At 39.5% G+C, this 26,288-nt stretch overlaps 1 protein-coding gene across 1 annotated transcript in view; it reads left to right on the top strand.

Annotated features, from left to right (window-relative positions):
- Positions 1–26,288, top strand: part of LOC140203718 (ATP-binding cassette sub-family C member 5-like) — a 173,910-nt gene that overhangs the window by 114,348 nt on the left and 33,274 nt on the right. The window contains exons 19-22 of the mRNA XM_072269755.1: positions 6,467–6,578; positions 20,742–20,926; positions 21,346–21,492; positions 23,179–23,308. Coding sequence (XP_072125856.1) covers positions 6,467–6,578; positions 20,742–20,926; positions 21,346–21,492; positions 23,179–23,308 — 574 coding nt within the window. The remainder of the gene's footprint in view (positions 1–6,466; positions 6,579–20,741; positions 20,927–21,345; positions 21,493–23,178; positions 23,309–26,288) is intronic.

Genomic DNA, 26,288 nt, shown 5'->3' on the forward strand with positions numbered 1-26,288 from the left:
AATCAGACTTTCTCCAATTGTATGAGGCTTTCCAGATTTAGCGATGATGAAGGAAATTAATGAAGCACGTAAACCAACATTGTCTTTCTGTGAAATGCTGGCAAATATGTTTTGAAGTGTTTTTTTGTTTTTGATAGTTTTCACAAAGTTTTCTTTGCTTTATCAGAGTGTATTCTCTTCAAATGTTCAAGGAGCCTGGATGGTTTCATTACCATATTTGAAAAATCTTTTTCACACAACAGACACATTGGTTGCTTGGTTCTGGTATAAATCCATATTCCAGATACTGTCGACAGTTCTTTTTCATATGGTCTGCTTCTGTCATTTTTGTCATGGATTAATGACCACAGTCAATCATCTACTGTTTAAGTGCAACCTTAAGTGCTGCGATCAATAAAGGGGAAAGTTATGACATCATCATAGCTCAGACAAAACCTGACTCGCTGTCTGAAGGTACATAAAGTGAGGCAGTAATATCTCATTTGGGCCATGAGCTACAGAAATGCTGTCAAGATCATTGGAAAGGGCGGATTCTGAATTTTACCCCATTGAACGCTCTACCCTAGTTCACAGGAATTGCACTGGAGGATGGGAATGGTACTAGCTAACACTGTACTACAATAGTGAACGACAGTAATGCATGGGCAGTGCTTGGAAGTAACTTGATTTCTTCAGTCCAGATTTCTCATGATATGCCAGATACAGAAGTGTCACACTGCATTTCAACAGCTTTAAAGCGCTTCAATCAAAGTCTAAGAGAATGATGGGTTAGCAAGAGATGAGGAAATTATATGATCTTTGTCATCAATTATGAGGCACTGAGGATCAAATGTTTATAATAAGTAATTAATTTCTTAAATTAAACCCATAATCCCTCAGCTACACCCCCCCCCCAAAGAAATTCACACTGCCCCCCTGAGGGGCGATATCGCCCACTTTGGGGACCACTGGTCCAAGATAGAGAGGACATGGAGAGGGTGTTTCCAATAGTGGAAGAGTCTAGGAGTAGAGGGCACAGTCTCAAATTAGAAGGATGCCCCTTTATAACAGTGATGAGGAAGAATTTCTTTCAATAGAAAGTGGTGAATCTGTTGAATTTATTGCCACAGATGGCAGTGGAGGCCAGGACATTGGGTATATTTAAAGCAGAGGTTGATAATCACGGGCCATCTCACAGGCGAAGTGACAATTCCAAACTAAACTTGAATCAATGAAGGATGCTGGACAGCTAAGCCGGGGGGTACCTATTGCCTCTTATAAAGTGAAATCAAGCAACATTTGTGACAACAGGGTTTCACTTCCAGATGAGCTGAATGTGTGCGATCTTCGCTCTGACCATAAAAACATGGAGAAACCATCACAAACTCCCACAGTCTCTGATAATCCTGTGATTTCAGTCTCTGAGGCTGACATGAGGGCATCCTTTGGAAGGGTCAACCCACGGAAAGCATCCAGCCCAGATGGCCAACCTAACTGAGTACTAATGACCTGTGCTGATCAACTACATTTGTAGTTGGAATGTACACTGAAGTCTTTATCTCACTTCGACAGTCTGAGGTACCCACCTGCTTTATACAGGCTTAAATTATATCGGTGCCTAAGAAGAATGTGGTAACCTGCCTCAATGTCTATCATCCAGTTGCAATTAAATCTACAGTGATGAAGTGTTTTGAGAGGTTGGTGATGAAACATAGAAATTCCTAGTAGAGAAGCAACTTGGATCTGCTTTAACTTGTCTACCAGAGCAACAGGACCACATCAGATGCCATTTCATTGGCCCTTCACTTAACCCTGGAACATTTGGAGAGCAAAGATGCATACATCAGGATGCTCTTTATCGACCACAGCTCAGCATTCAATACCTTCATCCCCTCAAAACTAATCAATAAGCTTCCAAGATTTTGGCTTCAAAACCTCCTTGTCCAGTTGGTCTTTCAATTTCCTCACTTGCGGAACCCAGTCAGTTTGGATTAGCAACAACACCTCCTCCACGATCTCCAACAGCATAGGTGCACCACAAGGCTGTGTGCTTAGCTCTCTGCTCTACTCACTTTACACTTATGACTGTGTGGCTAAGCACGGCTCCAATGCCATATTTAAATTGGCTGAATCAATAGTGGTGATGAATCAGCATATTGGAGGAAGACTGAAAATCTGGCTGAATGGTGCCACAACAACAACATCTCACTCAATGACAGCAAGACCAAGGAGATGATTATTGGCTTCAGGAGGAGGAAACTGGATATCCATGAGCCAGTCCTCATTGGGGGATCAGAGGTAGAGAGGGTCAGCAGTTTGAAATTCCTTGTTATCATTTCAGATGACCTGTCCTGAGCCCAACATAATTGCATTTACGAAGAAAGCCTGGTAATGCTTCTACATCCTTAGGAGTTTGTGAAGATTTGGCATGACATTTATAACTTTGACTAATTTCTAAAGATGTGTGGTGGAAAGCATATTGACTGGCTGCATCTCAGCCTGGTATGGAAACACCAATGCCATTGAACTGAAAGTTATACAAAAAGTACTGGAATTTTTGTAACTTTGTACAGCCCAGTCCATCAGGGGTAAAGCCCTCACACCCTTGACCACCTCTACATAGAGTGTTGTTGCAGGAAAGCAGCATCCATCATCAGGGACTCTCATTATCTAGGTCATGCTTTCTTCTCTCTGCAGCCATCAGGAAGAAGGTACAGGAGCCTTAAAACTCACACCAGCAGATTCAGGAAAAGTTATTACCACTCAACCATCAGGCTCCTGCACCAGTGGGGATAACTTTATTCAATTTAATTTCCCCCATCACTGAACTGTTCCCACAACCCAGAGGCTCACTTACATGGAAACGTCATCTCATGTTGTTGATAATTATTGATTATTGATTTATTATTATTATTATTTGTATTTTCACAGTTTATGGTCTTTCATTGATTTATTATGCCTGCAAGAAAAAGAATCTCACAGTTGTATATGGTGAAATATATGTACTTTGATAATAAATTTACCTTTGACTTTGAGCTTAAAACTATATTGGATATGCCCAGGTACCTGGCTGTACTTCTATTATGGTATTGATTAAGTGGTCTGTTAGCAGATTTGGTCACAGAACAGAACCATCTGTATTGATCGGTCAGTATCTAATTCAGGGTGCCTGAGAATTGAATATGTATCTTCATTAACTTCAAAATTCGAAGTTCAAAGTATATTTGTTAGCAAAGTATGTATACAGTATACAACCTTGATATTCATCTTCTTGCAGGCAGCCACCAAACAAAGAAACACCAGAGAACCCATTTAAAGAAAAACCCCACAACAACCTTGTGAAAAATAGAATAATTTATGCAAACAACAAAAAGTGAACAAATAACACACAGAACATTAAACATCAAATCACAGATTTCCCACGAACCGCCGAAGTGAGTGAGACTAGTCCAGAAGCTAATGGTTGCGGCCACAGCCCACTGAGTCAGTCAGTTCAGCAGTGTAACTATGGCTGCGGTCCACAGTTGCAGATCCAGTTTTGCCCCAAAGTGCCTCAGTCAAAACTTGCCTTTTAATAAATAAACTTCGTTAGACTTATTTTTACTGTAGTTTTTAATATGATAAAAATGCAGAATTAGGCATTTTAAAGTTAGTCCAGCAGTACATTGAAACAATCTTCACAAACAACTGCTGAACAGTTTGGAAATACAGTTATTGGGCCAATAGTTAATTGGGGCAGCTCAACTCTTAAAGGACAAAAATTAAATTGTGAAAATAGCCAGGATTCCTTGATTTATTTGGGACACTATGCCACTTAACTGGGCAAGATACTGTTGCTGAACAGCTTCTAACTAGCATTAGTTACATGCATTTGTGTGGCCATTAGATACTGCACTGTGCTTTGGGCTAAAAGTTTTTAAATGTCAGTTGCATGTGTTTGTGTTCAAAAGCAGAGATTTTTGTCACTCAGAGTTGGTGAGAAATAAACAGTAAGACAATTTAGAGCAGTTTTGCTCACCATGGTTTCAAGCTTTCAGGCCAGAAATTGTCAGTTGTGAAAATAAAATGATTTCACTACGTCAACAAGTTAGGAATTACAGAGAATTTGAAGGCATTGACAATCATCTTGAATGTTAAAATGAAAATGAAGATTTGGAGGCTGCAATTTTCTAAGGCATTGTATGAAGGCAGTCCATTATCTGCAATAGGTGTCCGTGTTGATATTGTTCATTGAATGTCAATCAGAAGAACACAGTAGATGAATTCCTCTTAATAAATATTGGGAACTATTACACAGTTTTATAGTCATTGTACTCAGTTAAATAGCAGCTTGTTTATTTTCTACCTTTTAACTATTTCCATGAAACTTTGGCTAATTGTGGCAGCCACTTAATTTTGCCAAAATGTACTGGCTCTAATGTGTCCCAATTAACTGGAATACACTCTATATCAAACTTTATGAATTTGAGTGATGTTGACATTTTGTACCTTTATCTTCAAGGAATTGCTCCTAGATTATTCCAAAATCAGATGACTAGTACAATATATGGAAGGAAAAAGCACCAAAAAATCAATTTACATTATTGTTGAACTGTAATAGCAGGTATTGATCCAGAGCTCTGTTGAAAACACAGACTTAAAGAAACCGGAGATGATTGCTGTCTATAAATTGGAAAACTCATTTGAAACGTTCAAAAGCTTTCGGAAGTTTTATAGTTACTGCTTTAATATAAAATCAAATCCAATTGATGATTTGGCTTTATAGTTGTACTTTTACTTGACTCTAGAATAATTGCTAAGGCATGATTCAGTTGGATATGCAGCAGCCTGATGTGCAATAAAAGCTTGTAGGTACACTCAATCAAAGAGAGACATAACAATTAGAGCAGAAGTCAGCATAAGTCATCGATCTGCATGAAGAATATTAATGTATACAGACACTAAGAATCCTAAGCAACACCCACAAAATACTGAAGGAACTAAGCATTTCAAGCAGCATCTATGGAAATGAATAAACGGTTGACATTTCAGGCCAAGACCCTTTTTAGTGACTGAAAACAAAGGGGGAAGACAATAGAATACAAAGTTGGCAGGGTGGGGGAATGGAGGATAGCTCGAAGATGATAGGTGAAGCAAGGTGGTCAGGAAAGTTAAAGGGCTGTAGAGAAAGGAATCTGATAGGAGAGGAGACTGAACCATAAGAGAAAGGGAAGGAGTAGGGGACCCAGGGAGAGGAGATAGGCAGGTGAGAAGAGGTAAGGGGCTAGAGTGGGTAATAGAAGGAGAGGGGGAGTGAATTTTTTTTACCGGAAAGAGAAATCAATACTCATGCCATCAAGATGGAGGCTACCAAGGCAGAATATAAGGTGTTGCTCCTCCAACCTGAGGTAGGCCTCATCTTGGCACAATAGGAGGCCATGGACCAACATGTCAGAATGGGAATTAAAGTATTGGGCCTTCATGAAGTTCTGCTGTTGGCAGATGGAGCAGAGGTGCTTGATGAAGCAGTTCCCCCAATTTAGAATGGGTGTCACCAATGTAGAGGAGGCCAGGCCGCTTTGGGAGCATTGGACACAATAGACAACACCAGTAGATTCACAGATGAAATGTTGCCTCACCTGGAAGCACTGTTTAGGGCCCTGAATGGAGACAAGGGAGGAGGTGAATGGGCAGGTGTAGCACTTTGGCTGCTTGCAGGGTTAAGTGCCAGATTAGTTGGGGGGGGGGGTGCGGCTGGAGATGAATGGACAAGGGAATCACAGAGGGAGCAATCCTTGCAGAAAGCAGGTAAAGATATTTTTGGTGGTAGGTTTCCTTTGGAGATTGCGTAAGTTGCAGAGAACAATGTGTTGGATACAGAGGCTCATTGGGTGGTGGGTAAGGACAGGAGAAACTCTATCACTATTAAGGCAGTGGGAAGAAGGGTAAGGATTTCTGGGAAATGGAGGAGATGCGTGTGAGGGCAGAATCAATGGCTGAGGATCCTAGCTTTCTAATATTGGTGTTCAATTGTATTCAATGTCTAATACATCAATGGGGAAAAATTGTCACTGGCATGTATTATGCTTAAGAAAATGAAATGGTGTGCTCTTATTTTAAGATCATAAGACATAGGAGCATTTTATTTCACCTAATAAGGCTTTTATTTTGGAAAAAAAAAACATAGGCTACCAGAATTTTTACCTAAAGTCTGGCTTCACTTTAATTTTTAGACAACTCAGCAATTACATTAAAGGAAAAAAAACTGAGTCCCTTCATTGAAATAAGGGAAAGGCATGTTAATGATGGTTTTGATGGAAATTTTGTTGAAACCTCAAAAACCTGGAGGAATGTGTCCTTTATAATTGAAAATCTTCAATATATTAGAATGGAAATTGTTATTTCATTTTTTTGCCATTTTTTTGCCATTTTTGTGCAGCAATCACAAGGAAGTTTGAATATTTAATGTGTAAGATATTTGACACCATTGTTTTATATTAATTTCCAGAATCTTATTCAAAAAGACCTAAGAAACACTCTCAAAAAATCTGGAAATAAGACTGGAAAACTACTTTCTATGAGCAAGTCAGTGTCTATTGTCCATGAAAAGATGAAGGAAGGTATGAGGAAAATCAACTTCTTTATCAGAAAAATTATTATTCAATATAATAGCAATCACAGAATTAACTAGATGTTTTCCATGGCATGATGAGCCCTTTTTTTATGAAAACCATGCAAATCAAATTTATCTTCAATGCAAATAAAACATTGAAGTTATTTCCTGATAAATAGAAAGTTAACCTCAACATCATGTCATGCAGTATGCATTTCAGTGGATTTCCTATGGAATGAAATCTGGTCATGTCTATTTCACAGTCATTTTATTTCTTTGTGTACATCCCAACATAAATTGCATTTGTTTGACGTGATTTCCATGCCAGGTGTGCATCATTTCCTATGCAATACTCATTTTAGAGCATTTTGGGAGTAATTATATCTAATATCCAAAAAGCATCCATTGGAAACTCACTAAGCAAATATGTCTTCACAGAGCAGTGATGGTCTGAGATTCTTTGGAATCCCAGATTTATAGTGACGGTTTGGGTCTGGGCTACACTGCTTGCTGCTGACACCCAAGATATCAATAAATGGGCAATGCAATGCACATTTTTGCAAGTGAATATGTTCTACTGGTGACTAAATTTGCTGGGAAGGGGAAAGCGGGAGGCTTGGAATTGGATTAGTGTTCATTCGGAAATCTAATTGCCTAAATGTTAGTTAAATGTTAAATAAATAACCATAGTTGATGAGAAGAGCACTTTAAAACTGTAAGACATAGAAACAGAATAGGCCATTCAGCCCATCAAGTCTGCTCCACAATTCTATCATGGCTGATCCCAGATCTCACTCAAACCTATCCACTTGCCTTCTTGCCATAAACTTTGACGTCTTGACCAATCAGGAAACCATCAACTTCTGCCTTAAATATACCTATGGACTTAGTCTCCACTGCAGTCTGTGCAGAACATTCCACAGATTCACTACTTTCTGGCTAAAAACAAAATCCTCCTTACCTCTGTTCTGAAAGCTCGCCCCTGAATTTTAAGGCTGTGCCTTCTAGTTTGGGTCCCACCATAGAGAACATCCTCTCCACATCCAGCTTATCTAGTCCTTTCAGCATTCAGTAGATTATCACCAATCTCCCCACCTATCTTCCAGATGGTCAGGTGACTGATCTCCATTGATCCCAGAGACACATTATCTCCACACCCACCTCCCTTCCAGTTACTTTCTTGATCTTAATCCCAGGCCCTGATCCTGTTCACTAGTTTCTATTCTCCCAAATGACCCAGCCATTCACCGAATCAAAATGTAAGTCTTTCCCAGCACAGTTTTTCAAATGATCCAATTCCAGGAGATTGGGCCCTTCCTTTCTCCCCCACTCACCAGATCTGGTCTCAATCACCAGTGGAACATTTTCACTTGCAAAAATATGCATTACGTTGCCTACTTATTGATGTCTTGGGAGTCAGCAAGCAGTGTAGCCCAGACCCAAGTGTCGTTGTATATCTGTAGATGTGTTGAACTGATTGGAGCAAGGTATTCCCTTTACAAGCTAATGCAAGTTTTAAAATTATTTATATTTTAGACCATATAACTGCTTAGAAACACAGTTGGCTAGTTAATATTTTAACTGGAAAGCATAAACAGTTGGTGGGGGTGGGGAAGGTTATTGGCGGTAGGGCCCAGGGACGTGAAATGAAGTTAGGTTTTATCTTTGGTCTGCTGTCCATGTTGGTATGCCATGTCCCTAGCCTCAGGTGTTTACTCAGTTGGAAGCAATAGCTTTGTGGAGTTAATGCAAGCTGTGGTTCAGGTTCAGGATAAGACTGGTCTTTGTACATTGTGTAAGTGCAGTAATGGAGGCTGGTGGTTTAAGGCAAGGATGAGTTTAAAATCAAATGTGCACCAAAGTGGAAGTCTGGTAAGCCAACCTATGCAGAGTACTGGACTCATTGAGAGTAGTAGAACCAGGTGGGACAAAGATGTTTGCAATGACAGTTTAGGATTAGGTTTTTGAATGATAGTAGCTGTGTTGTCAAGAGAAATTATTAGGAAGCAGCTTTTGTTAAAACTGGGCCAATAATGATTGATGTGTCGATTATATTATTCCTACTGTTCATAGTGCTAGAAATGCACGTATCAATTCAAGATGAACGTAGACATGTCAAGACTTTGTTTGTTTGTCTTTAACTAAAAATTGCCTTTTCTCTACTATGACATTAGAACTCCACTAACATCAGACTAAAGGCCAAATAGGGATTATTGTATTTTTTTTTGTGAGTGGAGAATAATGGATAGTAACTTTACTCACTGAAAGGAAAAGAAGATCAAGCTGGCATAAAATGGTTAGCAGACCTTCACTATAAGTTTTCCACCTGCCAATAAATATTGAAAGTAGCCACTAACTCAGGGTTTCTCAACCCGGGTTCCACGAGAGATTGTGATTTTTAAAAAAATGTTGTTTTTTGAACTTCACGTGATGCGCAATGCTAGTGCTCAAAGTGGTGGGCAGTGACCGATTAACCCCGTTAGCCACCTCATTAGGGGTCTCCCAGCCCAGTAGGGCAGTGCGCAGTAGGACCACGTTTATTTGGTTGAGTTCATTCTCAGTTTTTGACGTGAGCTAGGGGAGGCCATTGATAATTGGTGAGCACTGTATTGCACGGAGGGGAGGATGATAGGCTGATGAGTCATTACACTGCACAAGTGCAACAACAGACACAAAAAAAGACCATCCTCACAATGAGAGCTACATATCAATGGGTTTTCTCATTTAGTTATTCATTATGCCATTCCTCTTATACAGTCTTTCTTTACAATGAAAGCTACGTGGACCGGTAATCCAAGTTGTCCTTTTCCATTGTGCTTAGTCTGTGGCAAACAACTCACAAATGCAGCAATGGCTCCAGCAAAATTGAAAAGACACTTAAAACTACAAATCACTGCCGTATGACACCTAAAAGTGCTGATTCCTTAAGAAGGGAATCCTGCCATTCATAGGAAAGCAATGACATTTTGCTGCAGTTTTCAACTTATTATGTGTGTGAGCAAGTTTCTTCTTGTTTAACAAACATCAAGAGCCATGTTAAAAATAGACTCATTTCAGTTGAAGGTGAAATCCGTGCGTGCTTATCTCAAGCTCGACCCAGAATTGAGTATTTGCACAGCAAAAAACAAGCACAGGTTTTACACACTAGGCCTATATTTGAGCCTGATCATGTCACTTAGTAAGAAAATGTTTTTCAAAGTCTTGTATAAACTTGTGTATTAGGCTATATTTTTAGTCATTCTGCTTTGGCTGATGGTGTTTACTATTCAACATTGCCAATAAATTTTCATGTTGTAAATAACATTAATTACAGTCAATTTGCAACCTTTATTTAAATTAAATCCATCAAGCCTACCTTTTGAAAAATTAAATCCCATTTTGGCTTAAGTCAGTTATTTAACAGAAATTTATTATATTCACCTTATGAGTTTTAAAAATTTATGAAAGGGAAATAAAGATTAATTTCAAGAAAGGTAAGCTAAGCTTAACCACTTGTTTTTTTCAAGAAAGATTTGCTAAAAATTCATTCTGAACTCAAAAGATCATTGACAATTATTTTTGGATTATTATATCTACAACTTACTGATCACACTAATGTACTGTGAGGTCTAGATATACTAATTTTTACGCAGGGGTTCCCTGAGACCTGAAAATTATTTCAAGGGTTCCTTGAGGGCAAAAAGGTTGAGAACGGCACAATAGTTTCAATGGCCCATGTTCCTTGATGGTTGAGATGGGCTATCTCTGCTTTAAATATTCCACAATTAAGGAATGCTGAGGCAGAGTGCATTTTGCAATCTAGTTCTGTATAATGAAGATATTTAGTACTGTTCACAATTTACCCATGTGACTTTATATTGATGAACTGATGCTATTTGAAGTTGAACATATCAGGGAAGTACTTGAAGAAATGTAATAAGATAGATGATTTTGTAGCACAGTTAGAAATCTTCAGAGTCATGGTTGAAAGAAGATCACGTGGGAGCTTAACATCTAAGGATACACAATATATCCAGAGGAAAGAGGCAGGTAGGCCGGGGGGGGGGGGGGGGGGTGCGCGGTGAAGTGGCTTTATTGGTAAAAAAAAATAATGAAATCAAATCTTTAGAAAGAAGTGACATAGGATCTGAAGATGTAGAATCCTTGTGGATCGAGTTAAGAAACTGCAAGGATAAGAAGACCCTAATGGGAGTTATATACACACGTCTGAACAATAGCATGGATATTGGGTACAAATTATAAAGGGAGATAGGAAAGACAAGTAAAAAGGGCAATGTTATGATGGTTATGGGAGATTTCAGTGTGCAGGTAGATTGGGAAAACTGGTGCTGCTGGATCCCAACAGAACAAATTAATAGAATGCCTACGAGATGGATTTTTAGAGCAAATTCGGGTCAAGCCATCTGCAGAAAAGGCAGTTCTGGATTGGGTGTCATATAATCAACCAATATTGATTAGGGATTTTAAGGCAAAGGGACCTTTAGGAGAGAGTGATCATAATATGATAGAATTCACCCTGCAGTTCGAGAAGAAAAAGCTAAGATCAGATGTACTGGTGTTACTATGGAGTAAAGGTAACTATAGAGGCATGAGAGAGGAGCTGGCTGAAGTTGATTAGAAGGTAACACTATCAGGGATGACAGAGGAGCAGCAATGACTGGAGTTTCTAGGAATAATTCAGAAAACACAGGATTGGTTCATCCCAAAGAAGAAGAAGCATTATAAAGAGGGATGAGACAACCATGGCTTATAAGGGAAGTCAAAGGCTGCATAAGACCAAAAGAGAGGGCACAAATTGTGCCAAAAATTAGTAAGAAGCTCAAGGATCAGGAAGCTTTAAAAACAAAACAAAAGAAGAAAACTAAAAAAGCAATAAGGAAAGAAAAGATTAAATATGAAGGTAAGCCAAACAATAATTTAAAAGAGGATTATAGAATTTTTTTCAGATATATAAAGAGTAAAAGTGAATATTGAACTGTTGGTAAATGATGCTGGAGATGTAGCAATGAGGGCAATCTGAATAAGATCTTGCGTGAGTCTTCACTGTGGAAGACACCAGCAGTATGCCAGAAACTCGAGAAGGTCAAGGTGCGAAGTGAGTGTAGTCATTATTACTAAGAAGAATGTGCTTGGGAAGCTGAAAAGTCTGAAGGTACAGAAAATGAGTCACATGGGTCAGATCAAGCACATCCTAAGGCTCTAAAAGAGGTGGCTGAAGAGATTGTGGAGGCATTAGTAGTGATCTTTCAAGGATCACTAGATATTGGAATAGTTTCAGAGGACTGGAAAATCGCAAATATCACTCCACTGTTTAAGAGGTCAAGGAGGCAAAAGATAAGAAGTAATAGGCCAGCTAGCCTGATGTCATGGTTGACAAGGTGTCAGAGTCTATTATTGAGGATGAGGTTTCAGGGTACTTGGAGGCTCATGATAAAATAGGCTAAAGGTTTAGACAAGGTACTGCACATGAGGCTGCTAAACAAGATAAGATCCCATGGTATTACAGGAAAAATATGGACAGACACTTGGCTGATTGCCAGAAAGCAGACTGGGTATAAAAGGAGCGTCTTCTGGTTGACTGATTCCACAGGGAATGGTGTTGAATCAGCAACTTCACATGTTATGTTATTGATCAGCATGATAGAATTGATGGCTTTGTGACAAAGCTTGCAGACAATACAAAGATAGGTGGAGGCAGGTTGTGTTGAGCTTACCCAAAGTTCTGCCAACACGTCAAGATGAGCACACAACTCAACCACTGCTACTCTCCCTTCCGCAATACCTGCAAAGCACTTATCCACTCTCCGTTTGGAAAGTCTGACCATTCCACCATTTTTCTCCTGCCCACCTATAGGCAGAAATTGAAACAGGAAGTGGCCGTAGTGAAAACTATCCACTGCTATTCCAACCAGTCAGACTCAATGACGCTTTGATAACGTCATCTGGGAAGTATTTTGAGCTGAGAACTTCTCCGAATACAAGCTTCATTTGAAACTGCATTGAAGATACTGTTCCCCAAAAATTGGTCTGGGTCCACCCAAATCAGAGGCCTTGGATAAATAGTTCAAGTGTGTGTTGCTCTCAATGCAAGGGATAAAACCTTCACCTCTGGATACCAACACAAGCTCAAGAGATACCACTATGATTTACGTAGAGCCATCAAGGTGGCAAAACAGCAACACAGGGACAAACTCCATTCGCAACTCTGTGACAATGACACACGCAGCATATGCCAAGGAGTGCACACCATCGCGGACTTCAAGAGGAAGTACAGCCAGTACAGCTAACATTGCTGCCTTGTTCCCAGACAAGCTAAGTGTTTTTTACGCTCCATTCGAGGTTGATAGGACAGAACCCTCCAGGACAGCTGCCAATGAGACCTGCACCTTGGCCATCTCCGAGGTTGAGGTACGTCGGACATTCCATCGTGTTAATAGCCACAAGGCAGCGGGGCCGGACAGCATCCCAGGGTGCGTGCTCAAAGTGTGTGCTGAATAGCTGGCTGGTGTGTTTACGGACATTTTTAATTTCTCTCCCAGTATGTAGTGCCCTCCTGTTTCAAATCGTCCATCATTGTCCCTGTACCTAAGAAAATAAAGGTAGCATGCCTGAATGATTGGCGCTCTGTTGCATCGACCTCAATTATTAGCAAATGCTTTGAGAGACTGGTTAAAGACTACATTTGCAGCATGCTACCACCCACACTGGACCCCTTACAATTCGCCTACCAACGAAACTGGTCTACCAATGACACTATAGCTACAACACTACACACCATCCTTACTCATCTGGAGAGGAGGGATGCATACATTAGAATGCTGTTCCTGGACTACAGTTCAGCATTCAACACCATAATTTCCTCCAGACTTGACAGGAAGCTCAGGGACCTCAGCCTGCACCCCACCTTGTGCAGCAGGATCCTAGACTTCCTATCAGATCACCGACAAATGGTTAGTATCAGGTCCCTCACCCCTGCCCCTCTGACCCTCAACACAGGTGCCCCCCAGGGTTGTGTCCTGAGTCCCCTTCTGTACTCTCTGTACACCCATGATTGTGCTGCCACACACAGCTCCAGTCTGTTGATCAAATTCACAGACGGCACGACATTGATCGGCCTTATTTCTAGCAGTGATGAGACAGCCTACTGAGGTGCCAGGATAACAACCTCTCCCTCAATGTCCAAAAAACAAGAGCTGATTGTGGATTACAGGAGGAACAGAGACAGACTTGCCCCAATCAACATCAATGGGTCTGCAGTTGAGAGGGTGAGTAGTTTCAAGTTCTTCAGTATACACATCACCAATGATCTCACCTGGACTGTACACGCCAGCTTTGTGGCAAAAAAAAGCACAACAGCATCTCTTCCACCTCAGCAACTGAAGTTCGGCATGGGCCCCTAAATCCTCAAGACCCTCTACAGGGGCACCATTGAGAGCATACTGACTGGCTGTATCACTGTCTGGTACAGGAACTGCACCAACCTTGATTGCTGGGCACTTCAGAGAGTGGTACAGACAGCCCAATGCATCTATGGATGTGAACTTCCCTCCATTGAGGACATTTATAGCAGCAGGTGCAGAAAAAAGGCCTGGAAGATCATCAGGGATACGTGTCACCCCAACCATTAACTGTTCCAGCTACTTCCGCTGGCAAGCACTACCACAACATTAAAGCCAGGACCAACAGGCTGTGGGATAGCTTCTTTCTACAAACCATTAGACTTTTAAATTCACATGTCTGTACATTGCAATGGAGTTATAACACAAAGATTTTTACTCACTCATGTTGTGGGATGGATGTAAGATTGAAATTCTAATTCTCATTCAACTAGGGTGTCTGCACAAGAACTTGGACAGATTATGAGATGTTACAAGTGGCAAATGGAATACAGTGAGGGAAGTGTATTATCATGCGTTTGATAGAACGAATAAAGGTGTAGCCCATTTTCTAAATGGGCAAAAATTCAGAAATCTGAGATGCAAAAGGACTTGGGAGTTCCAGTGCAGGATTACTTAAAGGCTATCAGGCAGGATGAGTAGTGTTGGTAGTAAAGAAGGCAAGTGTAATGTTTGCATTCATGTCAAGAGGACAAGAATATAAAAATAAGGATATAACGCCTCGCATTACAAAGCATTGGTCAGACCACACTTGGTGTGGTGTAAGTCACTTTGGGCCCTATATCTAAGAAATTGTGTGTTGACATTCAGAGAGGTTCATGATAATAATCCTTGGGATTAAAGGGTTAACATATGAGGAGCATCAGTAGGGTCTGAATTTGTACTCACTGGAGTTTAGAATAATGAAAGGGGATCACATTGAATCCCATCAAATACTGAAAAGCCTAGATAGAGTGGATGTGGAGAGGATGCTTTTAATAATGAGAGAGTCTAGGACCAGAGGGCACTGCCTCAGAGTAGAAGGACATCCCTTTAGAACAGTGATGAGGAGGAATTTCCTTTCCCAGAGGGTGGTCAATATGGAATTCATTGTCATAGACGTCTGTGCAGGCCAAATCATTGTGTATATTTAAAGCAGGGGTTGATGAGTCCTTCATTAGCAAGGGCATCAAAGGTTATGGGGAGAAAGGGAAAACGAATCAGCAATGTTCAAATGGCCGAACTCTTCTCCTGCTTCTTATGGTCTATAGATCTGATTATTTGATGGATCAGGTATCTGCCCTATTAGACATTCTTTCATTTGGTTATAAATGTAATAATGCACAACACTGGGTATTCTCTGCATGAAAATATTTTAGTAAGTTCTTTCTCATCAGGTCGAGGATATGGAACTGTAGTGATTCGCAAGGTGGTGTCAGAGGGAGACTTCGTGTACCAAGTTAGGGTTTATGGAAGCAGGTCATATAACAAACAGCAAGGGAGTGATACGAGAGTGAGTGATTCTGTCCAGAGCTTACCAGTGATGTCAAAACAGAGTCATGTTGATTCCAGCAAAGCATATCGAGCAATGGACCCAGACAAGAACAGAGGCAAGTGACTATAGATTCATAAATAATGACCTTGAGAATTTTTTGCAAAATGAAAAAATCATTTGGTTTAACAAACCTGACTTTTTGATAGATCATAATATTACCTTACAATCATCTTTCAATATTTTCTCTCAGTAAGTAGAATATTGTACCTCAAATCAGCTTAACCATTTAATATCCATGGCCTTTTTTAATGTTAGTTTTCACATGTCTGTTAACCTAGATGCAAAAAAAAAGTGTAACCTGGGTTCTCTTTCCTTTTACTACCATGCTGGTTAATATACAGAAAAATTCTGTGCTATATTCTATAAATTAATTTCTGAATTTCAATTAGCTCAAACAATTGTTGAGCACTCCTGGGATAATCAGGTCTTCACAGAGCAACGATGCTCTGGGACCTCATTCAGTTTGGGCCATACTTACCTGGTATTGCACTGTACAACTTCACCACCAAAAATAAATGCAGTGTCTAGAAACTCTGTTGTATAATGTAGCATTTATATGTACCATAATTTTTTTTTCAAGGTGATGTGGGTCCCATCTATTTCTTCAATTGTTCATTTCCCCTAACAAAAGCAATAAAACTTTCTGTGACACATTCAGCAAAAGCAGACAGTGATGATGTGTGCACATAATATGCTTCTGTAAATTGCAATTTATTCCTCCATGCACATGTTGTGCGGATACATGGAGACCAGATTTAACTTCCTCTTTCTTCATAGTTAGCTCCATCTCAAAGAGCTTCCTCCCAAAGCTATTTATCTATTCAAGTATATTCTTGAGTACTATGTGAAAAAACATAGCATTTTTCACAGTAGTATTACACAAAGAATCATCAGGTGAATGGCCTGTCAGCTTGTCATTTGGTGATACTTATTATAGATACAAAAACAATTCTAAATTATATACCATGTCCATCCAATAGAGCATGCAAAACTATGCTTGAAGGCAAGGTGCATTCAAATGTACTATGCTCCTTTAGTTCTAAAGTTTCAGCTGTTTTGTGTTCCACCATGAGGATAGTGATGTTCACAAATGATATGAACTGGAAATCAATATAAAACATGTATTTAACATTTCAAACCCAGAAAAATATTATTTCCTGCAAATTGCTGCTTGATTAGTAAATCAATCAAGGGTATGTCAAATACACTTGACCAAAACAAACCTGAGCAGGAAAACACAATAAGACAAAAATGGTAGAAAGACTTAGCAAGTCAGACAGCATATATAGAGTGAGAAACTGCAACCCTTCATCAGAACTGCAGAAATTTTTCCCTTTTCTGATTTCCTTTCAGATTTCTCGCATCTGCAGTTTTTAAAAAAAAATTTGTAAGCAAAGAAAGATCAGGAGACCTATTAGCAAATACTGGAAAATATTATTCACAGATGCATATCGACTTGACAAGGACTCAGACTTGATGTGAAGACTGCACAATTTGACATTGACTGTTAAAGTTATTAGTGAGCAATGGCCTCTCTGATGGACTGCCACTAATTGTCCCGCTAGTGAATGATTAGATAAATAAATGATACTGTTTTAAATAATTGGAAGATGGATGAATTATGTGCAGTAGCAAAGTCTACAAAAATTGTCGATTTTATGCTATGTAACACTTATTAAGAGGTTGGAATTGTAGACCAAAATTCCAGATCATGGCTGGAATGTCGTATTCCTTCCAGCTTTATTTATGTTGCCAATTTGTTTTTTACATGTTACATATAAATTTTACCAATTATTATTACTAATAAGCATGAATCTTACAGAAGATGTCAACAGTGCTGAAATGAATAAAGAAGTGGTGGTCAGTCTAGTAACAGAACAAGAAAGAGCATGAAAGAACAAGTACTGGACAGCAGGCAGGTAGACGTTGAAGAGAATCTGGAAGTGACGGTGAATGCTAAAAAATCTGCAGCATTTCGAAGGAAGCCTGTCATTGTCCAACTGCACGATGAGGACAGCATTGAGTGGAGCGAGGGTGATTTAAGTTATTTGTTTAGGACAAAACCCAGAGACTTGGAGCCCAGAGTAGAGATGGTAAAAGATTTCAACAATGAGAAGGAGTTTGATGAAGAGGTGAATGGCGAAACATCAGATGATTTAATTAGTCGGGATTTTTTTCCAGAAGAGGAAACAACATGAGGGCAAGTGAAACAGTAATGTGACTTCCGTAATAAACTTTGAAGTATTCTTTCTCCGTATTGAGTACTGCAGATGTCTTTGCAAGGCTGTCTACTAAATTATGATCTTTGTAGAAGAGGTTGTTCAGGCAGCATTCACTAACTAAGGGGCTTTTTAAATCGCCACTAAATAAAAACAATGCTTGTGGACTCAAATGTTGTATTGCCTAAAATATAACATTAACTGTGATATCTTCATTGATAATTTAATGGTGTCTCCTCTTTGGAAATCACTTTGGATCAGTTCTCTCCAAACAGCCCTTATAAAGGAGTTCTGCTGTCTATTTAAGGTGATTAAGTTATCTAAAGCACTCTAGTAGAACCTCTCATATTAATCAGTGTAAAGTACATTAAGAACTTTTAGTTTTGTAGACTCAGAACTTGGTAGGCATTAGCTGGAAATGTATTTTGGTAGTAGTAACTATCACTTTCAGAGCAGAGACAGAATATAAACTTCTTTACTGACACAAAAAGTAAAATTTTATTTTATCACGATGACATTGTGAAGTGAAACATATTATGACCGGATTAGAAAATTTTTGAAGCAGGAAACCACACTTTTGTGGAATATTAAGAAAATTGCCTCTGTTTTAAATGTTGTGCTCCTACAACACAAAAAAAACAATGCATTGTAGTTTTATGTCTTTTAATAAGGTATTTAATATAAAATCTATGAAAATACAAAATTTTTAACAACAGACCAGATTCATTATAGCATGCAAGATTTTTGATCGTCATGAAAACCTAGCAATATTGAGTAACAGCAACACACATCAAAGTTGCTGGTGAACGCAGCAGGCCAGGCAGCGTCTCTAGGAAGAGGTACAGTCGACGTTTCAGGCCGAGACCCTTCGTCAGGACTAACTGAAGGAAGAGTTACTCTTCCTTCAATTAGTCCTGACGAAGGGTCTCGGCCTGAAACGTCGGACTGTACCTCTTCCTAGAGACGCTGCCTGGCCTGCTGCGTTCACCAGCAACTTTGATGAGTGTTGCTTGAATTTCCAGCATCTGCAGAATCCCTGTTGTTTGCGAATATTGAGTAACAACTCATTTAGTTTCCCAAATAATTTATTTACCGTCAACAGAGCTTATGTAATTTGTTGGTCTCTATAGTATGCCATTCTCTCTACAAATTTCATATTTCTCATTCTCCAATGTCTTGCCCTGTTCATACAGAAATAGAATATGCAGTTTCTATTAAAGCAAGTGAAATGATATTTCCTATCATTTTAACATTTTAGCAAGGAGCTCCATTGATGGAAAAAGATATTACATAGCAAATCATTAACACAAGTGATTTTGCAGATGCTGGAAATCCAGAGTGACACATACAAAATGCTGGATGAACTCATCAAGTCAGGCAGCATCTGTGGAAATGAATAAACAGACAATGTTTCTGGCCAACGTTTTTCATCAGGACCAGGAAAGGGTCCCAGTCCTGATTAAGGGTCTCGACCCAAAATGTTTATTCATTTCCAGAGGTGCTGCCTGAACTGCTGAGTTTCTCCAATACTTTGTATGTACTACAATTTCTTTTTCTTTATCCAATATTCTGTTTACTTCCTATTCAATTGCCTAATTTAGGATGGTAGAAGGTTTTTTTTTCTCTCGGAATATGGGCAGAAAGTTGGGATGGAACTGTTATGAGATCAAGAAACCTGGAAAAGTTGGTTTCCCTGATTTTCTTCCCTGTGATTAGAGGCCTTTCAGGCAAGAAGCCTAGATTTTAAAACTGAAAACTACCGGGACAAAAGGATATCACTAATTGCTATAGGGTTTCTATTCATTTGGGTGAGGACCCAAATCCCATGGAGGGAGTCTTAAATGTGGTGAGCAAGATTTCCTGATTTCTGTGGTGTCCTTTGTGGTATGGGTGGAGCAGATGATAATTCGGTGGGGTGCAACTGACAGTAGCTAGGTGAGAGGAATTTAGTGCCAGTGGGAGAGATCTTGGTTGTAGGTACATGAAGGGCATTTGGTGGTCCAGTGGTAGTTGATGAGACGAGAGCTCAAATGGTGGTTGATGGAGAAGGTGTTTCATAGCTGGAGGAAGGGTTTGCAGCTTAGATTCTTCTGCCTGAAAAACAATGTACTTTTTCCTCTTGGGCCATAAAGAAGTCTGAAAGGCATAAATTCATAGCATATTCATCTCTCCTTTCCAAGTTATCCATCACTGATGTACATTTTATTTACACTTATATAGTTTGGGGCTGTGGTCACATTTAGTTTAATATTATCTGTTTACCAATAGGATCACTGTGTCTAGCATTGAATTTATACAAATTCTTTCCCACGGTTATCTTCCCTGAAATTATCGCAGTGTCCTTTGCCACTATAAATTGCCCCAGTGTTGGGTTACTGTTAGAATTTGGATGGAATTAATAAGAATGTGAGGAGAATAAAATAGGATTAGCGTTGGATGAATGTAGATGGGTGTTTGATGGCTGGCGCAGACTTGGTGGGCTGAAGGGCCTGTTTCTTTGCTGTGTGATTCTATGACTCTCTTCCTCTCTCCTTCTAAAGGTTACTCTTTTGTTTCTTGTAAATTTATCATTAAAGACTATAGTTACCAATACTTTCCTTCACTTCTCTTTCAGTGACTATACTCAATTCAAAATGGATATGACCCATCTTAAATTACAAAAAAAATTCCAAAATATCCCTGATTTAAGGAATTGGTTTCTTTTTCCTTGCATTATTTGGACTGTATAAAGTCAATGTGTTTCATCTGAAAATGTTAAATGAAGAACACACTTCTGTTGTACTTTTATTTTAATATGCCTTTTGTTGATCACTGAGACATATTGTATGTGCAGATTATTTCTCCAGCCATCCTCGACATTAAAGCAAAAGGTTTGCCTCAGACGCCGAGCTATCCAGATGTATTTACACAAAGTCAATTGCAACTTTCATTGCAATGAAATACATTGATTCAGTGTTACATAAAAGTAAAGCTTTGTTAACAAGAGGTACCATGTTGATACTTAATTTTTTTGCTACCAGACCAGCTCTTGCAAGCAGAGGAAAAAGCTGGTGGCTCTGTGTCTTGGTCAACTTATGGAATTTACATCAAAGCTGCAGGAGGTACTTTCATCTTCCTTCTGAACATTCTTCTGTTCCTGCTGACTGCTGGCAGCATAGCTTTCAGTAACTGGTGGCTGAGCTACTGGATTAATCAGGGCAGTGGGGTGAGTTATTTTATGGTGCGATAACATTGTATGTGCAGAACTAACTATAAATGTCTCAATAAATGATTTTAACTTTCAAATACAATAACTTTATTCTATCTAATCTGGTTTAAAAGTTTACATAATACTATCTTGAAACGTACTATCATGCATTTAGTGATATTAACTTGTAATTTGTAAATTAAAATAAAATGATATAAAGCAGCAAATCCTGTATCACAAGCCAGAGCTTAGAAAACTGTATTACATTAGGTGTTTAGACTACAACAGTACTGCAACACTAAGAAAAATCAAAATTAAGTGTGGAATGCAGATCGTACATGACAGAATATCAGTGCTTTGAGAACAACAGCATTGCTCGCCTCAGTACAGTATTGTAATTTGAGCAGTTAAGATATTCTTTGAATGTTATTTTTCAGAATACAGCAGTGACTAAGGGTAACGTGACCTACATAAGCAATAGCATGAGAGACCATCCAAATCATAACTTTTACACTTGGGTTTATGCTTCATCCATGTTGGCTGTACTCCTCTTCAAGACATTACGTGGATACATATTTGTTAAGGTGCTGAATTGATTTATTTGTAAGAACTTATAAATCTTTTTAATTATAACTTGTACACCAGTATAAATTTATATAAAGGAGATGATTAATTAATGACTGTTACAAGCTCCTTAGTAAAAAAAAGAATTTTAGGAGTTTGCAGGAAATTTTTTGCAGCATTATAAGCACAACAAATACTTAGCCACACACACAAAATGCTGGAGGAACTCAGCAGGCCAGGCAGCATCTATGGAAAAGAGTAAACAGTCGATGTTTTGGGCCAAGCCCCTTCATCAGAACTGGCGGTTCTAATGAAGGGCCTCGGCCTGAAATGTCAACTGTACCCTTTTCCATAGATGCTGTTCGGCCTGCTGAGTTCCTCTAGCATTTTGTGTGTGTTGCTTGGATTTCCAATATCTGCAGATTTTCTCTTGTTTGTGATTAGACAACAAATACTTATTTTTAGTTTCAATGCTAAGTATCACTGAAGATGTGATACCCCATTCTTAGGTCATCTATTTTCTTAGCTACATCTCGAAAATAAAGGGGAGCTTTTAAGACTTCCCCTCTTGTAAGTGCAAAGCAATAGCATCACAGTGGTGAGTGCGTGTTATTTCCTCATTCTTAATCGTTTCCATGATTGCCTCAGTCTTCCTCTGGGTCTAGTGCTGTGCAGCTGACGCTACTAAATCATCCCATCACATTTCATCAATATCTGTAGTCCCTTCTAGCATGAAGCTATATTCATCTACCTCATCTAAACCAAAACAATCCATCCCATCACTTAAGCATAATGATAAATTCATGAAGTATTCCATGGAAGTAAATGATAAAGCCTGCTTAGGAGTAAATCCTCATACACTGTGAGGGACTGCTTTTCCTTTCCCTGAATTAGTAAGACCATTGAACATGTTGCTGTATTCAGTAAAACCTGGAAGTGATGAGTAATGGTTGGAGGGCCAAGGGTGTTACAGCATTGACCACCCCCCCATCCCAATGTCATGAATTAGGGTTATGGTTATTGCCATGATGAAATTATGCCACTCCTGTTGGATAACTTCCTTTCCCAGGGAATTTCATATTTAACGAGTGGGAATTCGTTAAATTCGTTAACGAGTGAGACATAATTGTTCCTAATAGAGAGGGGAAACAATGTGGACAGCTCTCTCCAAGAAATGTAAGGAGTTTTCTAATGCCAAATTAGCACAAGTAACACATATCTGCATTTGGTTCAGTGTTGCTCCCTCTCCTTTCTGATCTCTCTGCTCCAGTGCTCACACTGTGAATCAGGAGAATTGCTATGGCTGAGAAATTAAAATTTGAGGGCTATGTATTCTGCATATGAACTTTCAAGCATTTCACATCTCTTAATTCTGCTCTGACAACAAAAACAGTTGCTGATGATGTCTTACATTTTAGGCATTAAGAGTGATGTGCTTAATTAAATTATGTTTATTCTAGAAGTCTTTGGGATAAACAGCAGGCAAAAATCCCAGACAGTTAGGGTAAATTACAACAAGAAGACAGACTTGATTGGACCATATAAACTTAAGGCTAGCAATATCCAATTTATGAATCAAAAATACAAATATTTTGATGACTTGTAGTGATAGGGATAATGAGCAACAAAAATGGAAATATCAGAGATTTACTGCAGTATATGTACTTGCAAACCTTTAGTAACTTTGTCTTGTCCATTTTGAACAGTGTACACTTCGAGCTTCCTCCAAGCTGCATGATGCTCTACTTAAAAAAATTCTTCAGAGCCCAATGAAATTTTTTGACACAACACCTTTGGGCCGCATTCTGAACAGGTTTGCAAAGGATATGGATGAAGGTAAGACCCAGTTTTGAAATGTGATAAAGAGTACACATAAATTTGATCTTATTACTGTGTCATAACTTTAACATATTGCCTAGCACAGCTCAAATATGCATTCCCTCTACTTTCCAACTAGTGCTTCTATCCATCATGTGTAAAGCTGACAGTAGGGAAAGGCTGGCCAGCTAAGTATAGATGAGAACTGGTCACAAAAATGACTTATAACTTTGTAGCCATAAATACCTCACAGGGAACACTTGTATGGCCACTTCTGCACAGGCTTGAAATGATTTTTTTGTCAAATCAACATCTAAGTAGAATGGGAAACAACCCAGCTCAGTCAAGTCTTATAAAACTTGGACTCTGTAATTGCTGGAATAGTCTTATAAAACTTGGACTCTGTACTTGCTGGAATATTATTACATGTCCAGTGCAGGGAGTATGTAAACTGGAGGATTGGGAAGCATTTAAAAACCAAAGGAAGGCAACAAAAAATCAATACATAGAGAAAAGATGAATTATGAAGGTAAGCTAGTCAATACTATCAAAGAGGATATCAAAAGGTTTTTCAGATATATAAAGAGTAAAAGAGATGCGAGGGAAGATATTGGATGGCTGGAAAATGAGGTAGTAACGGAGGACATATAAATAGCGGAAGAACTCAATAAGTATCTTGTATTAGTCTGCAGTGTGGAATATACTAGCGGTAGCCAGAAATTCAAGTGTCAGGGGGCAGAAGTGAGTGTAGACACAATTAATGAGGAGAACATGCACAGGAAACTGAAAGGTCTGAAGGTAGATAAACCAGATGGGCCACACTCCAAGGTTGTGAAAGAAGTAGCTGAAGAGATTGTGGAGGCACTAGTAATGATTTTTTAAGAATGACTGGACTTTGTAATGGTTGAAGATGACTGGAAATTTGCAAATGTCACTCCACTCTTTAAGAAGGGAGGAAGGCAGAATTATAGGCCAATTAGGCTGACTTCAATGGTTGGGAAGATGTTGGAGTCCATTATTAAGGATCAAGTTTTGAGGAACTGGGAGTCACATGAAAATACAGGGCAAAGTCAGCATGGTTTCTTTGAAGGAAATCTTGCTTGTCAAATCTGTTGGAATCTTTTGAGGAAATAACAGACAGGATAGACAAAGGAAAGTCAGTGGATATTGTTTCCCTGGATTTTCAGAAGACCTCTGATAAGGCACCACACGTGAGGCTGCTAAACAAGATAAGAGCCCATGTTATTATTAGAAAGGCACTAGCAGGGATAGAATATTGATTAACTGACAGGACACAAAGAGTGGAAATAAAGGGGGGGCGGTTTCTGGTTGGCTGCTTGTGACTAGTGGTATTCTGCATGGATTGGTGCTGGGACCACTTCTTTTCACATTATATGTCAATGATTTGGATGGCAGAATTGATGGTTTTGTAGCCAAGTTTACAGAAGATACAAAAATACGTCAAGGGGCAGGTAATGTTGAGGAAGCAGGGAGTCTGCAGAAGAACCTGGACAGATTGGGAGAATGGGCAAAGGAGTGGCAGATAGAATATAGTGTAGTGCATGGTCATGCACTTTGGTAGAAGGAATAAAGGCATAGACTATTTTCTAAACTGGGAGCAAATCAGAGGTGCAAAGGAACTTGGGAGTCCTCATGCAGGATTCCCTAAATGTTCCCTTGCAGGTTGAGTCTATGATAAGGAATGGAAATGCAATGTAAGCATCCATTTCAAGTGGACTAAAATATAAAAATAGGGATGTAATGCTAAGGGTTTATAAAGCATTGGTCAGACCACACTTGGTGTATCATGAACAGTTTTGGGCCCCTTATCTAATGAAGGATGTGTTGATTTGGAGAGGGTCTAGAGGACGTTCATGAGAATGATCTCAGGAATAAAAGAGTTAACAGACGAGGAGTGTTTGATGGCTCTGGGCCTGTACTTGCTGGAGTTTAGAAGACTGATGGGGGGTATCTCATTGAAATCCATTGAATATTGAAAGGCCTTTGTAGTCCCCGGTAAGCCTCAGGCTCGCTCAGCTCGCTTCCATCTAGGGGAGCAGCCTTCGGCCCCGCCAAACTGGGTAATAAAGTTTGTGTGGATGCTGTGTGATGTACTCCACCCCGCCAAATAACAGACAATACACCATAGGCGATTAAGTGATTACACTTTATGGATCTTACTGGAACTATGTAATTAATAGAGATAAAATATAAAAGGAAAGTAAAAGGCGCCAAACTTAATCAAAGTTCAACCACTTCATGCACAACAGTTGGAGCTCAATTAACGGAGTCTTCTTTCCACCATTCAATCCACTCCAACCTCCTTGACCTGCCCCCTGGGACCAACCACGTTGGTCGACCAGACGCTCCACACGAGTCTGTCTTCGTCTCGTCTCCTCTCCTTGCCGAAGACTCTGGGCCTCAGACTCCTGCTCAGGGTCCATCCCACCACCCAGCTTACAGCATCGCGTCTCCTCTCTCTGTCCCCATCGCCGTCTTCTGCCCTAAAGCTCGCGACAAATAATAGCTTACAGACGCACAAGAAAGAATAACATCTATCCCAATTGGTTCGTTCCCTCTCTAATCAAACATAACCCAAACAAGCAGAGAGAGAGGGAGAACTCCTTACATTACAGTTATTATTACAAAAAAGCCATTTTAATTATAACATAAAGAAGCCATTTTGTTAGCCTTCGCAGTAACATAAAAGAAGAAACCCCTTACACCTTGATAGAGTGGACATGGAGAGGATGCTGCAACACTCACAACACGCTGGAGGAACTCAGCAGGTCGGGCAACAAGCATCAGTGGAAAAGATCGGTCGACGTTTCGGGCTGGAACCCTTCATCAGGACCGGCCCGAAACGTCGACCGATCTTTTCCACGGATGCTGCCCAACCTGCTGAGTTCCTCCAGCGTGTTGTGAGTGTCGTTTTGACCCCAGCATCTGCAGATTATTTTGTGTTATGGAGAGGATGTTTACTTTATTGGGGGAGTCT

Source organism: Mobula birostris, chromosome 10 (assembly GCF_030028105.1).
Source record: "Mobula birostris isolate sMobBir1 chromosome 10, sMobBir1.hap1, whole genome shotgun sequence".
NCBI classification, from domain to species: domain Eukaryota; kingdom Metazoa; phylum Chordata; class Chondrichthyes; order Myliobatiformes; family Myliobatidae; genus Mobula; species Mobula birostris.